At 38.1% G+C, this 13,142-nt stretch overlaps 2 protein-coding genes across 4 annotated transcripts in view; both read right to left on the bottom strand.

Annotated features, from left to right (window-relative positions):
- The window catches only part of LOC144081793 (nucleolar protein 4-like), a 28,355-nt gene extending 23,253 nt beyond the window's left edge, over positions 1-5,102 (bottom strand). Inside the window, exons 1-2 of the mRNA XM_077608469.1 lie at positions 5,002-5,102; positions 2,750-3,012 (exon numbers count right to left, since the gene is read on the bottom strand). Of these exons, the coding sequence (XP_077464595.1) occupies positions 2,750-3,012; positions 5,002-5,086 (348 nt within the window). The 5' untranslated portion in view covers positions 5,087-5,102. The remainder of the gene's footprint in view (positions 1-2,749; positions 3,013-5,001) is intronic.
- A 739-nt stretch (positions 5,103-5,841) lies between these two features.
- On the bottom strand, positions 5,842-12,930 carry commd7 (COMM domain containing 7). 3 transcript variants are annotated; one of them, XR_013303062.1, is made up of 11 exons: positions 12,771-12,930; positions 12,352-12,405; positions 11,856-11,958; positions 11,621-11,677; positions 11,473-11,510; positions 11,318-11,408; positions 10,418-10,467; positions 10,161-10,209; positions 9,731-9,821; positions 7,792-7,887; positions 5,842-7,546 (listed from the first exon to the last, which is right to left on the bottom strand). XR_013303062.1 is itself a non-coding variant. In XM_077608474.1 (10 exons), exons 1-9 carry the CDS (start codon positions 12,852-12,854, stop codon positions 9,745-9,747), a joined length of 603 nt encoding a protein of 200 aa, XP_077464600.1. In that variant the 5' UTR covers positions 12,855-12,930; the 3' UTR covers positions 5,842-7,887; positions 9,731-9,744. The 3 variants fall into 3 exon arrangements, 2 of the variants coding, with proteins under 2 accessions (XP_077464600.1, XP_077464599.1); XM_077608474.1 differs by having other exon boundaries at positions 5,842-7,887; XM_077608473.1 differs by lacking the exons at positions 5,842-7,546; positions 7,792-7,887 and having other exon boundaries at positions 9,660-9,821.
- Between the last annotated feature and the right edge of the window lie 212 nt (positions 12,931-13,142).

Here is a 13,142-nt window from a genome sequence, read left to right on the forward strand (position 1 = left end):
ATTATTATTATTATTATTCATTATTTGTTCTGCAAAGAAAATGGAAACAAAACTAGTACAATTTGTGGTCCCATTACATCCCCTATAAATGCACCAGTTGTTCTTAATTTTTACCGATTGTATAAAAATCAGCTTGGAAGTCAAGCCACACATCACACTGGAACGTTGAAGTGTGAAAAGGGGTAATATAGCAGAACCACTGGGGGTCTCTCAGAAACCAAAAGTGGTCCGAGTCACTTATGGCTTTTGAGGTTAGACTGCATACTAATTGCTGTACAACAAAAACAAAGTGAACATTCATCATTAAACTGTCAATGTTGCATATACATCAAGAGGTACACAACTCCAAGCTATACATTCTAATTGAAAATCAGATGTTTGTGGAGGGAAAAAAGAAACCAAGAAATTTTATTTTCATCCCACATCATGCACCCAAGAGCCCTTAAACATTCTGACATATTTTACCATGATTTAAACGGCATTGACATACTGTACATGATGACTTTGTGTGCTGCATATAAAAGAGTTAATGTTTAATTTTCAAGAGTGTTGCTGTTGAATGGGGGAGATGAAAAGAGCCTTGGAGGGTTGGACTCTGCACACGAGTGCTGCACATTCAATTCAGAACAAACAGAGATGCCGTTGTCTTACTAAATTTTAAGACCTTACATTTTGGGGGCAAAGTTTAAAATATTTCTACATGGCATCTTGGCAAGCCCCAGTCGCAAATAATGTTTAATAAATATTACTCACAGACAGGTAAATTGTTTCACTGGGATTCATCTGAGGACAATTCCCAATGTCAGGAGTTGTTTTTAACATATACAGTGGTAAGAGAGCAATTTTGACCTGCCTAAAAAATTTAAGCACATATATCCAAATAAATACAGCTGTGTTTTAGGAGTGGACACAATGACATCTTAAAGTTAGATATTCAACATTCGCAACAAATGCAAGGAGTAACTATGGATGATTTGTGAAAAGTTAATGCTAATATAATACTACAATCTAGTATTATGGACCTTGTGGTCTCATACACAGAAACCCACAGTCAGATTATCACTCATGGAGCATCATTTCATCACCCAAGCATTAAATTATACTGGCCAACCAGTGCAGCTCCTCGCTCACACACACATTCATTCACATTGGTTTGATCAAGACACCCATACTAACATGCATTAGTGTGCTACTACAGGCTGAAGGCTGTGATGAAAAAGGCTAACTCCTAACCTACAGGTATCATTGAGGGTGCACTAAATTAAACAGCCCTGATACAAAAAATGAAAAAATCAGTCTCCAGGAATCGATGGCTGTACTTAGGAAATACCTAATTTAATCGGTATTTCTACACAATAATGAAGGAATGTTAAAAAAAGATAGTCGTCTAAAATACTTAACAACAAAGACAGCATGAGCAGTGTCTTGACAGGCCTTTAGACTATAAAAGAAATATTTACGTCATTGTTTAGTCTCGCATGGAATGACCCAGTTATTAGCTAGCTACTTGTCACTTGTACTGTGGATTTGTACTTGCTACTGTTTTGCCTATCTTTGCAAAGTATATCAGGTAGCATAAGGCCGAAAGATCACATTCTCTCATTTAAACTATTGAGTGCGAAAACCCATAAACATGACTCTTCCTGAAAGCAAGATGTTGCAAAGTCCAAGGAATTTTATACATAAAAATGAAGAGCTTCAGATGAAGAAAATCAGAGATTGCAAATGTTTTTCTTGTTTAAGTTTTGACAAATGTGTTGAATTTCCTTTTAAGGCACTGATGAACCCATGCAACATAGCCAAAGGCTCCATTAAATCCCTGAACCCTGAACTTTATGCTTCTTATCTCAAAGAGGCCAACCAACCCACGACACAAAAACAAAGCCTCCTTTGCAACTTCTCCTTGCTCACTGACTCAACTGAAGAAAAAAGGAAGAAGAAATCATGAATAATTCCAGCTTTGAGCAGCAAAGAACGCATCTATTTTTTGTTGACGGAATGCTTGGTCGGACATTGGACAAAACAGTCAAGAAGGCTTGGCAATTTAGCATCGCCCACTTACGATTGGGGCAATATTGGGGAACATTTTTACTCAGGAGTTGGACAGTAAAAGTTCTGGAATCTGCCCAGAATGTTTTAAACTTAATATGACAAACTTCCTGTTCAATTTGCGGCATGAGTTTTGAAGATTTTTAGCGCTTCCTGCTTTTATAGACCACGAAATTTCACGCCTGTCTATCAAAATGGCTCGGGGTGAATGGGCGGATGGATAGACAACAGTGTATAATGTGTGTAAAAAAACAATTATTTATGTTGCTTAATTGCTTATAGATAAAGGCCATTTTTTATAATGCTCAAACAATACAGGACTGTAGGTCTAAAAAATATATATTAGTTGAGTCAATTGACAATTGTCCTAGGCCACGTGCTTGTGGATGGGGTCAATGTGCACCAGGCGCCCACGCACGCACGCACGCACACACACACACACACACACACGCAAACACACGCACACGCACACGCACACGCACACGCACAGATACACACGCACGCCCAGAACAATGTGCAGCAGTGATGGCGCACAAGGAGCCGCAGTGACCATCAGTTGGGATGTTGTCCGTTCTGCGCGCACCAGGGTCGCAAAAAAAACAACAACAAAAAAGTCACTGCGTGATCGAAGCACAAACAAGTGAACGCAACATGACAGCTGACGATAAGGATGGAAAGGATGACAGAGAGTCGTGTTTACCTTTTTACTCCGTTTTGAGAAGAAAGATGAAAGACGACTGGTTTTTTCTCGATCGTGGCTCTTTAGTTCCTCCAATGTTGCGTTAATAATTGCTATTCTGCATGATTGTTGTTGTTGTGCCTCGGATCTGGCCGCGAACGTGGCTGCTGCGCGAGGGAGGATGCAGCGGCGCGCGCGCACGACCCCCCCAAGACTCGGCCTGGCTGTCGCGAGAGGGGGCGTGGTCACGAATGTTGCGTCATCGTGGTTGAGCGACTGGGAGACTGAGAGAGAACGATGCCCCTTTTGAATAGTATATTAGAGAAGGACATGAATCTATTTGAAATAAGCAGGTTTTTCCAAATCATGATTGTGTTTTTACTTTTCAAATAATTGCACCAATGTTTTGCTTTCTTACTAATTTCTGGAATTAATTACATTTCTAAGATTCAAAAGTCAAAATTAGTAAAACTTGTAAGTTAAAACATTCCCTGTACAGTATACTTAAAAACAATAAATAATGTAAGTTGGGGGTGGCCAAGTGGTGAGAGTGATTAGCGCAGGGGTGGGAAAACCGGCCCTCAAGGGCCGCTGTGGGTGCAGGTTTTTGTTCCAACCGATCCAGCGCAGAAAATTTAACCAATGAGATTTCTGCCAAAAACAAAAAGCACCTGACTGCAATCCACTGATTGCACTTGTAGGACACCAGATTGGTGAAAAGGTGTCCACTTAATGGGTTGGCATGAAAACCCACACCCACTGCGGCCTTTGTGGAATAGTTTGCCCGCCCGTCAGTCTCACAGCTCTGGGGTCCTGGGTTCAAATCCATGTCGGTCCACCTGTGTGGAGTTTGCATGTTCTCCCCGGGCCTGCGTGGGTTTCCTCCGGGTACTCCGGTTTCCTTCCACATTCCAAAAACATGCGTGGCAAGCTGATTGGACACTCTAAATTGCCCATAGGTATGGGTGTGTGTGCATGGTTGCCCGTCTCCTTGTGACCTGCGATCGGCTGGCCACCGATTCAGGATGTCCCCCACCTCTAGGAGTCAGCTGGGATAGGCTCCAGCACCCCCCACGACCCTAATGATGATAAAGCGGTTCAGAAAATGAGATGAGGAGATGCAAGTTGGTGTATCATTATGTCTTGTACATGAAATTGTACTTGAAATACCAGTTCAAGTCAAACACATGAAGAAAGTGTTAGTTCAAACTGGATAATATACTTAATTCGATCAATATTAATGAATGTATAATATCAGTTTGAGTATCATTACGTACATGAATTTGCGCTTGTTCCACTCTTTGCAGAGCAACGCCGCTACCTGTTGGTTTGGTAAGGAAGTGCAGGGCATTGCACCGCGTGACAAATCAATTATCAAATCGCTACACTTTCAGAACCTTAGTGAGGTGGTGAAATTCCATCCATTGTAGAGGGAAATAATCTAGTTTCACTTGATGCTCAGAAAATAATGATTTTATTCCCAATAAAAAGTTCAATGACCATTCACGACCCACAATCACACCACCAGATTGCCAAAAGATGCAGAGTAGTCGGGTTGAGCACTCTGAATCGTGTGTCTGCCGATGCGGACTCGGTTCCCGCTGGTGGTGGTATGATTGTGAGTGTGAATGGTTGTTTGTCTCTCTGTGTGCCCTGCAAGTGACTGACGACCAGTCTAAGGTGTACTCGGCCTTTCTCGCTGAGATCGCAGTGTGTCAGGATACAAAATACAAAATCTACTTCAAGGAATAACAGTCTTGGCGTACCCCAGAGGTCAGTGCTAGGTCCATTGCTCTTCGGTCTTATTTAAATATGTATATTTTTATTCATAAGTATTGTCCCTTTATTAAATACATCAAGGTCAAGGAGACAGACAAACTCAAGTCCAATTATGCACGGCATGAGTAACAAGGGAGTGAGCGCACACACACACTCACACGTACACAAAGGAAGCAGCTCATTTCCTCCCCTTATTAAATTGGGATGAGGGTACAGATATAGGGGGAGATGAAAAAAAAATTGCTTAGGTTAAAGATGTGCACGAATGGACAAAGCTGTATGCACACCCCAAATGTTGCTTCTGCAATCATGTTGTTTTGTAAGCGTTTGCATTTACTTTATATATATATATATATATATATATATATATATGTATATATATATATATATATATATATATATATATATATATATATATATATATATATATATATATATATATATATATATATATATATATATATATATATATATATAGGGGATTTTATTCATACCTGTGTGGAGTTTGCATGTGCTCCCTGGGCCTGCATGGGTTTCCCCCGGGTACTCCAATTTCCTCCCAAATTCCCCCAAAAACATGCATGGTAGGCTGTTTGGACACTCTTAATTGCCCCTAGGTATGGGTGTGAGTGTGCATGGTTGTCCATCTCTTTGTGCCCTGCGGTCGGCTGGCCACCGATTCATGGTGTCCATCAGAGACAGCTGGGAATGGCTCCAGCACCCCCTGCGATCCTAATGAGGATAAGGCGGTTTAGAAAATTAGATGTTATTCATAGGCTACATAATCACTATTCAATGTCATGATTATTCTGTTGTATTGAAATGTTCCGAATACTGCACAGGTGTCAAAGTGCCGGCCCGGGGGCCAAATCTGGCCCGCTGCATCATTTTGTGCGGCCCGAGAAAGTAAATCATGAGTGCCGACTTTCTGTTTTAGGATCAAATTCAAATGATTATAGATGTACATTACATTTCCTGATTTTCCCCTTTTTTAAAAACAATCATTGCAATTTTTTTAATCCATTTTTTTCTTTTGTGTTTTAGTTCAAAACGCATTTTGTAAAATCTAAAAATTAATATACAAATATTTTTCGTTTTCCACTTTAAAAAAATATTTTGTTTCCATTTGAAATAAAAAACATGATAAAAAGACATTTTCCATTGCTAAGAAAATTAAAGCTCAAATAAACATTGCTTTAGATCTATAAAAACAGACTATATAAGGCTTTTGATCCAGTTTTAATCAAATTTATTTTTCTAGATATTACATCTAAAATGGTCCAGCTCACATGAAATGGCGTTGACGTTAATGCGGCCCGCGAACCAACCTGAGTTTGACACCCTTGGAATACTGTGTACAGAATTTATGAAAATGCAAGTTTGACGTGTGCGCTGCCTGTAAAAAAACATACATACATATATAATATATAGCCTTAATGTAACAAATATGTCTGCATATGTCTCTGTAAATACTGTAGTGGGGTGTGTGTGTTGGAGTGTGTCGCAGGTGTGCTCATGCAAACAATGTGTGTGTATCTCGTTAATTAAGCTGACTCTCGGAGGTATGACTTAATTGGAAGCAGTCTGTTACATTGACCATTATCTCCATAAACACACGCACTGACAGATAAGTGACAGCAAGTAATATTATGGACCTTGCTGGCATGGTTTCCATGGCTACAATAATAATTACAAAGATGCCCTTACACACACACATACCCTTTTTCATTACTACAAATATTCAAAATGATTATCGAAGTGTGATACTATGCTTTCTTTTATTGGCAAAATAATGCTAACAGCTCAGTTGTTCAATACAAGAACAATCTATTCAAAGGAGTAGTAATTGATTAGGATTAGGATTTGGTTCAGTTCGAAAGTGATAGAATTTAATATGCATTTGGGAAAATAAAGTGATAGTATGTGGGAAAAAAGTGTTTTTTTTTCAATCATAAAGAAGACTATTATTTTTTTTAATTAAAAAGTATTTCCAAACTGATAAAAGGAAATTCGTTGTTTCTTCGTGGCCTCAAGAAATAATAGAATCCTCACAGATACACACAATGATTAAAAAAAGTGATAGAATTTAATACGCTTTTGGGAAAATAAAGCGATAGCACGTGGGGAAAAAAGTGTTTTTTTCAATCATAAAGAAGACAATTATTTTTTTTAAATTAAAAAGTATTTCCAAACAGATAAAAGGATTATTTTTGTTTCTTTGTGGCCTCAAGAAATAATAGAATCCTCACAGATACACACAATGATTAAAAAAAAGTGACGCCTTGGACAACCGATAACTAATGTTATGAGAAATGGTGCACTGCTCAAAAATCTATATACGTATTCTCTATATTACTGTCAGATTTCATATTGAGTGAGAGGGTCTTGCTATCAACATTTTCATATCTTGTCTTCACAAATAAATATTTGATCAAATATTTTTTTAGTGTATGCCCCAAGTTAGTCAATGTATACCTGAATTATCTCTAACACAATCCTCACCTGGTTGGTGGGTTTGTTTTTGGATTTGTGTTTATGCGCTCTGAAAACATGACGCATACTTTCAGACAAGGTGTGTAAACAATCTTGAAAAACAGTGGGAAAAGTACAAAGAAGTTGACTTTTAGTATACAGACAAACAGACAGAGAACAGTTGGCTCACACACAAACACGTAATGTAATGTCTGTTCCATACTGACTAATTGCATTTAATAATTCACAGCTGAACTTTAGCACAAGTCATATCATCGTAACACTGCGTGTGTCTGTGCTTGCACACGTGTGAGTCTAAGCTTCGTAATTGCCTTGCTTCCCTGCTGGGCTAAACATACACACACACACACATACACACAGTTCTGTCATATTTATGTGCCTGTACATTGATGCGAAATCATGTGGTCGTCCCATCTGTGTGGCTTAAACCTTCCCATTCCCTCCCAGGGTTTGGCAAGCTTCCTGGCCATATTTCTTTATGTGAAGCTGTCAATTAGGTGGCATGGTTAATGAGGGGCTGGCTGTGCACCATTTGGGGGAGGGTCACTTTGATGGAAGGAGGAATTGTTTTGAAAGCAGACGGGAGACAAAGCATTAAAAAAATCTATCCACTAATTGAAAGGTTCTACTTCTTTAGCTCATTGTGCATAAAAGGTCAGAATTTGACTATGAAGAATATCAACCATACAGTTTAAGATGTATGATTACTATAATCTCTCAATTACAGTAAAATGAATCTAATTTGCATCCCATTTTTGTATCATCTATAAGTAGTGTATGGCTGCATATACCTTCAAAACAATGTAGACCGGAGTGTATCCTCTTCTGACAGTCACCAGGAAACATGTCAATGCATGTCTGGGTGGTAAATCGTACGTCTTCGCTATCTGCGTCAAAGTAACGAAAACATCCACATCAATAAGAGTAATGACGCAAATCCAAATCAAATAATACATCCCCTCAAGTATTGTACAGTAAGTCCATGTAAAATAAAAATATCTGAAAAGATCTTTAAAAGTTGAAGGTTTTGCAACATGGTGGTTAGCAGGTTGGGCTCATATTTTTCAAAGTTGGGGTTCAATTATCCATAAGGTGGCCTTGGTGAATTTGCTCGGATTGACCAAATTTAGGTGCATTTTTCCAAAAGTCATCTGGATTAGGCGCTAGCTCACCCCCAGGTACTAAAGAGAATACTGTCGGCTGTATAGAAAATGGATGAAGGGTTAAACATCGAGGCATAACCAGAGAAGGGAAGTCTAATTAATTATCTTTGTGTCACCTCCGTGTGTCTGTCAGAGGAAAGTGTCAGCAGCTCTGTCATCTTTGTGTTTTTCATAGAGCGGATGGTGTTGTTGAATCAGTGAAGCCTATGAATCTCAGAAACCCAGTTAGTAAGGATGAGGCCAGTAATCCATAAAATCAAACAGAGGTATTGTTTTATAGGTAAGAATCAATCTGCTGTGCAAAATTGTTTGGACGCAACTCAAAACTGAATTTCATAAATATTACATTTCCACCATCGATTAACAATTACATCAATGAAAAATAAGAATTGCTTTTTGTGTTTTGAGATGCGTCGATATGCACTAATGTATCTTCTAATTAAAAGGGTACAAAGAGTTCAGTATAAAGTGCTACACCCACAAGAGGAAGAGTTTGTATTTTTAACCATGTATATGTTCCCTTTGGGCTTCTGTTTTAAAGCATTTATAAACATTTTCATGCCAATTTATAAGAGGTGAGCAGTGTTTTGTGTGCCTGAGAACTAATTTAATTGAATGCTTTTATTGTCATTATACGTACAAGTACTACTATAATGAGATTTAAAGCCTTTGGCCTGCAAACATGCCACCGTAGGGTGCCCTCTTGTGGCATGTTTTGAAACTATCCCAACAGAAAGGTGATTGTACAGTAAATACGTACGTATATGCACGTACTATATATAGTATAGGGCACAGTCATTTGTTTTGAAGTTTACAATATGGCGGAGTCACCACTTCCTAATTTAAAGCCAATGTGGTTAGTTTAGGTCACTTGATTTCAACATTTTTTAAATATTTTTTTACTGTAACCAAAAAAAGAAAGCAAACTTGCAGCTTGGTAGGTCTGCTTTTGACCGATGTACCAAGGAGCTTTTCCGACTTGTATGAGCTCTGCATGACGTAGATGATGTCGTATAAATCCTCCACTACAGCCACTCGCTTGAGGGACACTGTACATGTATAGACGTGTAAATGTGTATACTGTTTTCCCCCCCAAATAGAGTCACTCATTTTATTTTGGATGCAACTTTATTTTGAGAATCTACTGTGTGTGGTGGTTTGTACAAACCTGAATTTGTTTCCAAACAAATAGAGGGCTATTCTCTTGCAATAGACACCCAATTGTGAATGGAGAGGATGTCAGCAAACAATTGCAACTCCCAGTCTAAATAGATTGAACATCTAGCGTTGCCAGGGCACAGAAAGATGAGCATATATACCCAACTGTCCCAGCTTAAAAAATTTGGACTTCTATCATTGTCAAAGGAAGGCAAAGAGTTAGCTTATTTTAAGGACCTTTTGATGAATCATGCTATGCTGATGCTACACGTAGGAGGAATTCCTATAAAATGATTGTGAGAATCATACTTGCAAATTACTCAGAAACAAACGGCAAATTATTTTTGAATAACTTTGTATACACTATAGATGGATGAACATACAAAAATTGAAAGTTTACTCAACCCACATGCAATAACACGCTCAACTAATAGCATCCATGCTGGCCTTGGCTCTCTCCATTTCGTGCAGGAAGTTGTAAAACTGGGGAAGAGACAATTCTGAAAAATACAAAGAGATGAAATGTCACTTAAAACCATTTGGAATACAATATACTTATCTTAACTACTTGAGAGAATGCATTGACCCCAATGTGATTATGAAAAGGCCACAACAATATTCAGGCAGGTTTATTATAAACGATTTGTAAGTAATGTTATATTACTAACATTTGTTATTACAGTGTATATTTTTGTAAAATTATATATTGCATACTGTAATAAAGTGAACATCCAATGTGTAGTTGAAAAAACTCCATACAATAAATATGAGATTTTAAATTTGTAGAAAAAAAATCTGTTAGCCTCGAAAAATGACAGTCTTTTAACATAAATTCTCACCCATGTAGAGGTTTTCTGTCGAATTTCCCTTCTGGACGACCAATTTGAGCTGCAACCAATGAAGACAGACAAACCATTTAACGTTGATACGAGGGATCAAAGTACTTTGTTTTTTTTTTGCTCAAAATGCTAACAGTAAAATAAAACATTGCAAGTTCCAAGGCCCGGGGGAAAAAAGGTAGCTGGCTGAAGGTTAGATTGTCAAAAAGTAGATATTGAGCAAAGAAAGTTTGAGCCCGCTGGTGTGGAGGGCTTACCTGGAGAAAGATGTTGCTCATCTTGTGGATCTCACTCGTGCCAACAGTCACTAAAAGTCAGAGGTTAAAACACACACGTCTTTATTTGAAACAACATTTTTAGAACAAACCAAAAAGTTAAAGAGGCCAACTATTTTGTGTGTACTTAAGCTTCCTTTTGGTTGTGCCGAGTAATTCAAAACAATATTGAATTTACTAATTGTCAACTAAACGATTTTATTTTCCCCTTAAATGCCAACACTTAATGTTGAACTAGAATTATTGTCAATTTATTAGCTCATTAGGGATTTTAAATTAAAGGCCCAGCTTGCAGACAACATGATGATTTGCGTGGAGACACGTAGAGATGCACTCTGTTAGCATGTCAATGAGCATTTTAATACCTCCACTGGTAAAACAAAGCATGTTGTTGAAAGATAAACAAGTGTATTTTAACAACAGATTACCATTATGCTAATACTTTGTGACTTAATAGACCAAGGGGCCCTGCCACTAAGGGCCCATTTACACAGAGACGCTCTGACTGAAAGAACAGAAAACACCCCGTTACATATTTCACTTATAATCTAGCAGATCTCGATTTGGATCTCCGTTTAAACGAGTCTGCTTGAATATGATGTAGTATTTATGTCATGCAACTGGAGGCAGTGCAGTTGACAGCTCAAGTTACTGGTGCCAAAAACAGACTTTATTTTTCAATACTCAAAGCAGTAAAATGGTAATGGCAGCTTGGTAGGATTCTGTTTGGACAAACAGAAAATTACTATTACAACTTTTCAGTCCAGTGGACTACAAAACATAAAAATATCAATGCATGTTATGTAGCCATAACAACCAAAGAACGCAAAAATAATGGCAATATTCACATCAATATGATAACTATATTCTGATTCATCTCACCACCAAACTTCCATTCCATGTCCACCAGTCTGTTGACGGTCAATATTTGCCTCACAGCCAGTCTACAAAGTGTCGCACGATGCTCTTCCCACTGCAAGGTAGCACAAGGGTAAGTTGGGAAAGGACTGGCAATTCAACAAGAGAAAGAGCAGGACCTGTTGAGAAAAGTGAGCCGCCTTGTCCTCGTGAAGCCCTGTAAAGGCAAAGACAAGGATTTGAATAACATATGGAATGGAATTTATAACTGGTCAATTTGACTTGCAACCTGATAGGAAAATATGCTATATACATTATAAACCATACCTAAGCTCTGCAAATCTTCTTTCAGTTGCACAGAAGTTAAATTTTTCTTAATTGCACCTGAAAAATAAACATTTCCTATTGTAACCCATAATAAGGATTTGTTTACACCTGTTTGCCACAGACCTAAAACAGTATGACATAGTTTATAGGATGGTTGGATAAAATTCATGTTTGAATTCCCAGGTTGAAACTGGTCCTACTCTTTTCATGTTTGGAGTGTGTGTCTCAAAATTACCCTGCGGCACGAGAATGACGCTCTTCATCAGGTTCTTTAGTGGGCCTGCACTCATCCTATTTTCATCTGCAAAATCACTCAGCTGCTGCATCAATTTCTCTACCTACAATAAACACAGACCGACACATACGTACAATGATTCAGTATATTAGTAATAGTATCATTGTAATAGATGTCTACTATGATTCGTCATCATTGGGTTAATCTTGTGTCTCTAATTGCAACTTCCTAGGTCTTCGTGAAACTGTTTAGTGCTAGAACAATGCTCAATATTTTGTATTATAATATTAATAATTCATTGCCCATCCAAATGGCAGTGATTGGGTTAGTTCATCAAATCCTGTATGTTATTCACAGACTTGACTATAGTATATTAGTATGTCTGAATAATCATAAAATATGCTGCTATTTAGTGTGACACTTAGTACAGAAAATATTTCATACACATTAGAGCATTTCATAAGAGGCATATTTGACTAAGCATTTTTGTGCTTACCGCTTTTGGCTCGAGCAAAAACTGGAAAAGGATTTCCACCAGACGAATAAATTGCTGAAAATTTAAAACAAAAAAATAATTTAAAAATTAAAATTGTTTCATGCTTGACAAGAGTTTGGAGAACGTCAAATGATTTCTGCTTATTTGCCATTGTGCCGTATTGTTTGCCATTCACTAATGGTGTGAGGTTTTTCCCAGTTTATTATACATATTAAGAGATGAGTTCTGTTTCGTGTATAAAACTTCATCACTGCCTCTTTGAGGCGCACAAAAACACAGCCTCAATGTCTTTGCATGCACTAAATGCAGTTTCGCCGGCGTAGTCTGCGCTACTCCCCCGTATGTCAAATGATTTGACGTTCTCCGCTAGCTTTGTTTGTGTAAAGGTGAAAGATCTCCGCTAGCATGTCGCGCTTTACCTCCTCGGTGAATTTATTAAGGTTGTTGAAGTCGCCGCTGATAGAGTGTGGTAAAGCATCTTTAGTGAAGTGAAGCTGCAACATTTTAATTCAGGTTTTCTTTTTAAACTTTGCCCAAACCCCGAAAAAGACTGACTTTTATTAGTCCACTTCCGGGTGGATTGTTACGCACGCAGACGTAGGCAAAGCTTCCGCTTTGAATAGGACGTCAATTGCGACGTCTTTTTGGATGTGGCAAATGGGGTTTTGGAGAGCAAAAATATATAAAGCTGAATGACAATTTTGGAATTCATAATTTGGCAGAAATGTGAAAAAAATATTGTTTTTGGAATAGAGAATTTGAAAGCAAATTCCTAACCAACAGAAGGCTGT

This window comes from Stigmatopora argus, chromosome 1 (genome assembly GCF_051989625.1).
Source record: "Stigmatopora argus isolate UIUO_Sarg chromosome 1, RoL_Sarg_1.0, whole genome shotgun sequence".
Lineage (NCBI taxonomy): Eukaryota > Metazoa > Chordata > Actinopteri > Syngnathiformes > Syngnathidae > Stigmatopora > Stigmatopora argus.

Bases quoted from the DNA above. Each gene is read 5' to 3' on its own strand.
- commd7 (XM_077608474.1), bottom strand. From the start codon at position 12,854: ATGTTGCAGCTTCACTTCACTAAAGATGCTTTACCACACTCTATCAGC. The intron at 11,959-12,351 runs GTAAGCACAAAA...TGTTTATTGTAG, and splicing joins TTTTGCTCGAGCCAAAAGCG to GTAGAGAAATTGATGCAGCA. The intron at 11,511-11,620 runs GTATGGTTTATA...TTGCCTTTACAG, and splicing joins AGAAGATTTGCAGAGCTTAG to GGCTTCACGAGGACAAGGCG.